We start from the raw sequence: 8,089 nt of genomic DNA on the forward strand, positions 1-8,089 counted from the left end.
TTTTCTCCATCGGTGGTTGCTTCATCCGTCGCTGCTGCTCTTCCTGTTCCCTGTGTGATCAGATAACAAGAGGAGGAGGAGGGGGTGTTTGGGTGACTGCGTTGCCTTGAGATTGGGGGACTGTGCTGAGGACAAAAAGAAAGACTGAGCAGAAGATGTTTGGGTCCACCTTTGCACAAGCACCAAACAAAAGAGAGAATTTATCAGACATCTGCACAGAGCAAGAGAAGCCGGTGAAAGCCTACATCATGGTCATAGAGGAGAGAGATATGCAGTCGTGGAGTTAGAGTTTAATGGATATCTACAAATTTACAAGACATTTTTCTTCATGAAGTGTTGAATTTCAAGTACAAAGTACAAAGTTTTCCAGTTCTTTTCTGAATGTGCAGGTAGGTCTTCAGCTATGGTGAGTTTTCTATTAGAGGAAGCATGAGCGAGAGAGAGAGAGAGAGAGAGAGAGAGAGAGAGAGAGAGAGAGAGAGAGAGAGAGAGAGAGAGAGAGAGAGAATAAGAGAAAAAAAGAAGTCTTCCTCAAATTCTAAGCTACTTTTACTTTGGATTTTTTTTTATGTTATATTTTAGTTTTCTAGAGAATATCAATGTTTATCATCTTTGTTGCCTTAATTTTGAGAAACGTCTAAGACTTTTCCCAAACTGAACGTCTTGTTGCAAAAAAACAAAACAACAAAAAAAAATACAAAACAATTAAAGAAACAAAAACAAAAAAAAAAACAAACAAACAAAAAAAAAGCTGTCTGAAAGAACAAATGGAGCGGGGGCTTATCATATTACCTGTACAGAGGAATGAGAAAGGTCTTGTGAAGACATTTTAAAATATCAGTGGCGACTTTGTGTTTAAAAGAAAGGACAGTCAAACTATAGTGATGTGTTTAAAGAGAGTTGCATTTTTTTAGCAAAAAAAAGGGAAAAAAAAAAGAAAATGTTAAATCACTGCATCCTGGGAAATGCAGTTTATTGTGTAGTGGAGATCATTTTTAATGGCATTATTGTTTTTATCTGCAATATTTTTATGAGCTTTAAGGTGTTTTCAGCCTGCTTTGCTTGTTTCATTGCAAAAAAAAAAAAAAAAAAAATCAAAAACTAAAACCAGGAAAAAAAAATACTGGCAGTGCAAAAGTACGTAGATAGGAGCTTTTGAATTAAAATAAAGCAAATGTGTGCAAAAAGCAATAGTAATAGGAAATTGTTGACAATTTCTTTAGTCTTTCTTAGCTGTGGATCAAATGCAGCCCATGGATGGCATATTTTATACCAAAGATGAAGAAACCCCGTAGAGACAGTGGAGTAGATTTTTTTTTTCTTTCTACTTGATTTTTTTTTTTTTTTTTTTGCCTTCTTGTTCTAGTCTCTGTGTCTCATAAGTATTTGTTTGACCTTGATGGTCAGACCAGTACTTACATTTGGGGTGGGTTCTGGGGTTAAACATACTTCCTCTGCTGCAGCTTTCCTACCAATCACTCAGACGGAGAAAGGGCAGTACTCCTAGATTGCATGCGTTGTATTGACTGTGGTGTCTCCCCAGCAGATGGCATTAGAGAAGCTGTAAAAAAAAAAAAAAAAAAGAAAAGAAAAAAGGAAAGTTCTCTGACTCTCAGCTCTGTACATCACTGTTACAACACCCACGGGTCACTGACTCAATGTCTCAGTGTTACATATTCACCACGGCTCCTCCAATTCAGCTTTTTTTCTGAAACAACAAGCTTTCAGGAAACGTTTTAAGGGTTTCACGTCCTCAGTGTTACAAACATGTCATGCCAAAATTCTAGTAGTCACGTGTGTGTATTTAAACTCTTTTGCAGTTTGCTACCTCAGTCTTAAGCAGTTCTACTGGGAAGAAACAGGAAGCTAAATGTGTTATGGAAATGGTATGGAATGCATACTGGGAGTGAACTACCTGACAGGCCACATGATAAAGCTCAATAGAATTTGTTCTCGTGCCATAGTGTTTCCTGGATATGCGTCCCACTTTACAAAATGTTCACACTCGCATCTGTTGATAACCCCAGTTCTGTTGAAGCTAATCAGCTACCATGAAAAAGAAGGTGATTTTTTTTTTTTCTTAAATGTGGGATCAGGTGGTTACTCCAGTGCCTTGTTAAAAAAAATAATAATAATAATTTAAAAAAAATTAAAAAGCAATGAAGAGCTAAATCTAAATAAGAGTCAGATGTTCCAGGCAAGACATGCTAACTGTTTAGACCACACATGCTAGTTCTCACCTCATTCTTAGCAAAGCAGTTTGCAAGGAAATCTAAAACATAGGAGTCGGAAAGATCATGTTTAGCTGTTCTACATAAATTCACTAATGATCAATAACTATTTTTTGCTCAACATGAAGTTTAAATACACATAGTGACATTTCTGCTGTTAGTGATGTGCTTTGTCTGCTACACATTGTTCATTCATAGCTTCATGGTTAGTTATTTTGAGTGTTTTTCTAACATACCCTACTCCATAATGATGCTGAAAATTCAAGGAAGTCTTTTCAAGACCCCTTAATTCTGAATCGAGAACTTGAGATACTGTATTTGCTGCACCAACTCAATGCTAGTAGTTTTTTCTGCATGAATAGTTTGTTGAGCCTCATCTCTCATCTTCACAAAGGGCATCTCTGGGTGCTAACCAGTTTCCTCCTCAGAACGTACTGGCTAACATCCTATACAAATGAGCCACTACAAAGCTGGTGACTTGTACTGAAGATTCTTCTGTGTTCCCTTTTATATGTTGCTAAAGCAAACTGGTAGCTGCTGATACCATAGAATTAGATTTCTACTGCCATGAATGAAACATTCTCTCACGGTGATGTAATTAAACTATGTGGATGCTAGGGTGTGGGTGTGGATGGAGGGGGAGACGGGGGGGGGACTTTCTTCTTTTTGTCTTTGGAATAATGAATATAATGGAACAGGTGTGATGACTATGAAACCATCTCTGCCACGTGTCCAGATGAATAGGCTACAGTGTGTAACCAATCAAGGAAAGCTCTGTAACAGGATAGAGGTCGAGCTTGCTAGACATTTCCATTTCTCTCAATGAAACAAACCTGTTTCTTTTTCTACTGTCTTTTTGGAGCATTCATTTTTATCATGTAATTGCTGCTAAAAAGCATTCAGTATTGGAGGGCTGCAGTGGCAGATGGGAAGCGATTAAAAGACTGACTGCTGCTTTGATAAGGACCACAGTGCTAGCAGAGCAGCTACATTCACACCATGGAAAGGGTCCAAAGGGTCCATAGCAGAGTATACTGTATACACTACAGATACAGAGGGAGCTGCTCTAAACGGTGGACTTAAACTCACGTTTTGTTGCTGTGTTACAGCGTACAGTAAGTAAACTGTGCTCTTCCATTCCTAATGGGATTTTCACACTGTAAAATCCAACAGCGAATTAAACTGTTCACCTACTGCAAAAAAAGGTCACACTCATTCTGAGCTGCAATTGAGATGATAGAACATAAAAGTGGAATATTCCATAATGCCTAAATTAATCCCTAAACCATAATAAATACTTGACTTTATAGGAAAAATGCCAAGTTGTTTATTGAGGTGTTTTGTCCTTAGGATAAATTAAGTAATAAACTCATTGCTGGGTTTTACAGTGCAATGAACTTGACACCTTAACACTACAAATCATAGCACTACATATTTCATTGGCTGTTAAGATTCCCACATTGTGTTTTCACATCTAATTGGCTGTCAAATATAAAGTAAGAAACTTTTCTGACCAGTCAAGAGCTGCGGCTTTAAAACAGGGAAGGTCATGTTGTGTCAACAGAGAAGCTATTCACTACGATCTACCAAATTTGGCAAAACCTCTGTGAGAAATTAACTTATTTGAGAGGAAATGGAAAAATATTTATGGAAATCTTTTTTTTAACTGTACATGTGTTGATGAAAAGATTATGAAAGTGAAGCAATTCTAGGATGCTATTTTTTTTCATGCTGCACATTCATGCCTCCCGTGTGTCCGAGTAGTGATCCTGAGAGTTTCTGTAAATCAGTGGATGTTGAGTTTAAACTTCTGTTTATTATTATGAATTATTATTTCAATGAAGCTTTCAATAAAAAAAGGTCAAAATCTCATTTGCACAATGTTGTGTTTACTTTTTTGCTAATGACACTTTGGGGGGATTTCACAAGTGAAGACATTAAGAATAGGTTACACACGAGAGCTTTCAACGTAAAAAGTAATGAATCACAGGCCAGAACACTGCATGTAGTTTCACCAGAAGGCCAGCGGAGGGGACCATAGATACACAAATGATATGCTATGTACTGTGTGTGCAGCTTATGTTCACACAAACTGACTAGTGGACATTCCCAGAGAAGCTGTCTAACATACTGTACACAAAACATGGCTGGTATACAAGAAGAGTATCTCATACATTCCACCACACTCAATGCAGTGTATGGAAATACATGAGATGGAGATGGAAAGAATGAGAGGTCAGGGCACTCTGTTGCTGTGGTTAGTGACCCTCCATGCCTGGTCCCCTCCCACCCCTCCATACTGATCGATAGAGTGATTGTTCTTCTCCACAAGTGACTGTTTCAGACTCCTCACTGACCTTTCACCTTTTATCCTTCTACTCACGACCTTCCTGTCCTATCAACACAATACTAACGTTCATATCTGACATTTAGCTAGGCAGAAGAAGCAGAGATGTTTCTCTATGAACAGTGGCTGATTTGTTCTTCTTTTCCCAAGAATCAAAGTGTTAATGCCTGGGACACACATGCTTCTTAATACTTCTTAAATACCTGATCAGCTTACCTGCTACATCTACGAACATGCCGACAGCAGCTATAATTTAAGGCCTCAGTGTGTGGAGTACCATATAGTCACTCTTAAGAAGTCAACTTTTTGAAAAAGCTTTCATCAACTTTGAATGTAAGAAAACATGTATTTAACCATAGGAAAATGTGTTAAACCATCCCAGGCAACAATATCTCAGTTTTTACCAGGTTTCTTTCCTAACAATGGGACTTATTCATCAAGCTGGATACAAAGGGATTTGTACTTAAATTGTTTGCATGAGCATTTACACCAGAAATTTGGTATTCATGAAAATCCTGTAAATTCTGAAAAAAAATTATATCCTACTTGTGCTCCTAAGTGTATGGCAATCAAGAAGACTAACTAACGTAAACCTTGACTTTATCAACTTCAACTCATATCATTTCATGAAATTGCAAAAACTCACTTTTATGTATGGAATATACTGTTGAGTTGAAATTGCTTGTTTTTATTACGTTTACAACATTTAGCAGACATTCTTATCCAGTGTGATAAAATCCAGTTATAAAACTGCTTTGTAGTCTGTATCAAAAACAAATCCTCATGCCAGTTCACTAGGTTGGGGACTATGAGTACCATCGAGAAAAATATGGTGAAATGCAGTCATTTTATATTATTGTCATTAATTAAAGAATATGAAAAATTATGTAATCGAGCCAACACTAACCCACAAATTAAAACACAAATTATTCAGTTAATACATTTTTGTTTGGCATAGAAGTGAGTCAAAATAAACTCCACTCCTGTCTCCACTCCTTTACCGTGAGCATTCATTTCGTGCTCCCAGATGTCTGTACACTTTGAGAGTGTCACTACATACAAATGAGCGGGTGATTAACATACGCAAATGAGTACAAAGGAAATCAGCATTTACGCACACATTTTCACATAACTTGATAATGTCACAAAAGCCTGATAAATGAGGCCCAATTACTGCATTTTGCTCTTAATTGTGCTCTTAAATGGGTTGAAAGTTACAGGTCTGAGTTTTTTAGCAAATACACAAAATGTTGAATATGTATATGTCTAGCACCCATGCTATTAGGCATAAGGACATCAATGACATTCTAAAGTTATGTTGTAGGAAAATATCACAACATAATTGAAAATAAAGGAAAAGAGAATGAGAGAACATACTTTTCTTCTTCCCATGATCTTAAGGAAATTCAGATGATGCAACTTCCTGTTGAACACAAGGGTGAATCTGTTCATAGGGTTGAATGTATGGTGTTCTTTCATAACTTGTAATGGATGACTTGTAGAAATGAATGTTTCAATCATTAGATCTTAAATGGATTCCCATATTAATGAAGATTTTTCGAAGTGTTTTGAAGGTAAAGTATAGTCATAATGAGCTGGGACAGGCACAAACGTTATCTGGTCATGTGAAACATACACATGGGTTGTAGTGAAAGACCCATGTTTAAAAAATTTTGTAACCCTCAGAAATGTAATATCAGTGTTATAAAAATGGCACCCCAATCGCTTAACCACCATAAAGAAGTGCTGTGCTTTGGTTTGTATGCTATAACTTAAAAGACATTCGTTAACACGTGCAGCATATGCTCAAAATAAACTATACAACAGCTCTATTCCTGTATCAAATGGCTATAAAAGGTGCTATTAGCTTAATGTCCATCATCTCGTCTCCATTTGTTCAAGACTTTTCCTCGATAGCTCACATAGTATGTTAGCACAACATACATGCAGCTCGTCTGCTATTTGAGAAGACATTGGAGCAACATTGTTTTGCTACTTTCAGCCATCCTTGTGTGTAATATGTGACTTAAACCCATCATTGTTGTAAGACAGCTGTCCCTGTCGATGACTATTTATTTAGTCTACACCCTCTCATGGCAGTTGGTGGTTTTTAGAATAGGGGAAGCACAGGTGTCTCTTAATGAAGTGCGTACTGTCATATTGGGTATATAAGTCAATCACCAATGTTCAACCCAACTGAGCATGCATTCACCCCCTGAAGAGGAGACTGTAGGGAGAAACCCGCCAAAGCCAACATAAACTGAAAGAACCTGTGGTACAATCCTGGAAAAGCATCACAAAAAAGAATACAATGGTTTGGTGAACCAGCTGGATGTAGTTATTGCAAGTAATGGATATGCAGGGCAAAAAAACCCAGAACCACCAAGTTGCTATTGCTGGGCCCTTGAGCAAGGCCCTTAAGCCTCAATTGCTCAGATGTATAAATGAGATAAATAAAAGTTGCATTGCCAAATACTGTAAATGTAAAGATGTAACCAAATATTACGTTATTTACTTTCATTTAATTTAAGACTACTTGTTCTAATACTTTTGCTCACCTAAAAATTTAATGGTCTGCCAATAAAAGTGCCATGTTCTAAGTTCTTTAACACATGTAGATGTACAGTTAAGTAGAAAAAAAAAATAAGTACACCCCATGGAAATTGTTTTTTTGTTTGTTTGTTTGTTTTTACATATTTAGACAATCAAACATTTGACCCTGTTTGACCCTGTTAATAGACAATGCCTATTAATAAAGTTGATGCACTAAATCAAATGACACATACCTTTGACATTTTGTAGTAATTTTCACATTTTAAATTAATAAAGAAACAGATCAATCACATGGAAAAAGTAAGTACACCATTCACATTCATTTACATTTACATTTATTCATATAGCAAATGCTTTTATCCAGAGAATAGAGAACAATACAAGTAGTGCTACCATACAAGATTTTTAATTGAGTTCTAGAGAAGCAGAGTGCACAGAGTAGAGGTGTAAGAGCCAGTGTAAGAGCCATATATATTTTTTTAAATGAGGGATGGTGAATTTGAAGGTTCTGGAATGGCGTCAGTCGTTAACCAATCGCAGGTTGCGTGGGGGAACACAAACCTCAAGGAGAGTGTTGAGGTAGGGGGGTGCTGTTCCAGGCAAGGTCTTATATATGTGCATAAAGTCCTTGAATTTGATGCAGGCAGCTACAGGAAGCCAGAGGAGGGAATGATATTTATCACAACTTCAAATCCATAAAATTACAATCAGGTGTTCAACACTGGGTACAAGTGATTAGAACCTGCTTAGGGAGTGCAGGAGGAGCCTGTCTTATTTATACCCTAGTGTCTGGTATTCCCTTTGTTAATGAGGTGTGTCGTGTCATCATTCCAAGATCTAAAGAGTTCTGTAATGCCTTCAGAAAAAGGTTGTGGATGCCTATGAGTCTTTCAAGGGATTTTAAAAGATCTCCAAATTATTGTAAATACATCATTCCAATGTAAGGAAACTAATCCAC

The 8,089-nt window shown here is 37.0% G+C and overlaps 1 protein-coding gene across 2 annotated transcripts in view; it reads left to right on the forward strand.

The window, feature by feature from the left end:
* Nucleotides 1–4,103, forward strand: part of rbms3 (RNA binding motif, single stranded interacting protein) — a 152,823-nt gene extending 148,720 nt beyond the window's left edge. For both annotated transcript variants that reach the window (XM_017476620.3, XM_017476602.3), the window contains exon 14: nucleotides 63–4,103. In XM_017476620.3, the coding sequence (XP_017332109.1) occupies nucleotides 63–66 (4 nt within the window). In that variant the 3' untranslated portion in view covers nucleotides 67–4,103. The remainder of the gene's footprint in view (nucleotides 1–62) is intronic.
* Nucleotides 4,104–8,089: the final 3,986 nt, after the last annotated feature.

The sequence above is a fragment of the Ictalurus punctatus genome, chromosome 1 (assembly GCF_001660625.3).
Source record: "Ictalurus punctatus breed USDA103 chromosome 1, Coco_2.0, whole genome shotgun sequence".
In the NCBI taxonomy this organism is placed as follows: domain Eukaryota; kingdom Metazoa; phylum Chordata; class Actinopteri; order Siluriformes; family Ictaluridae; genus Ictalurus; species Ictalurus punctatus.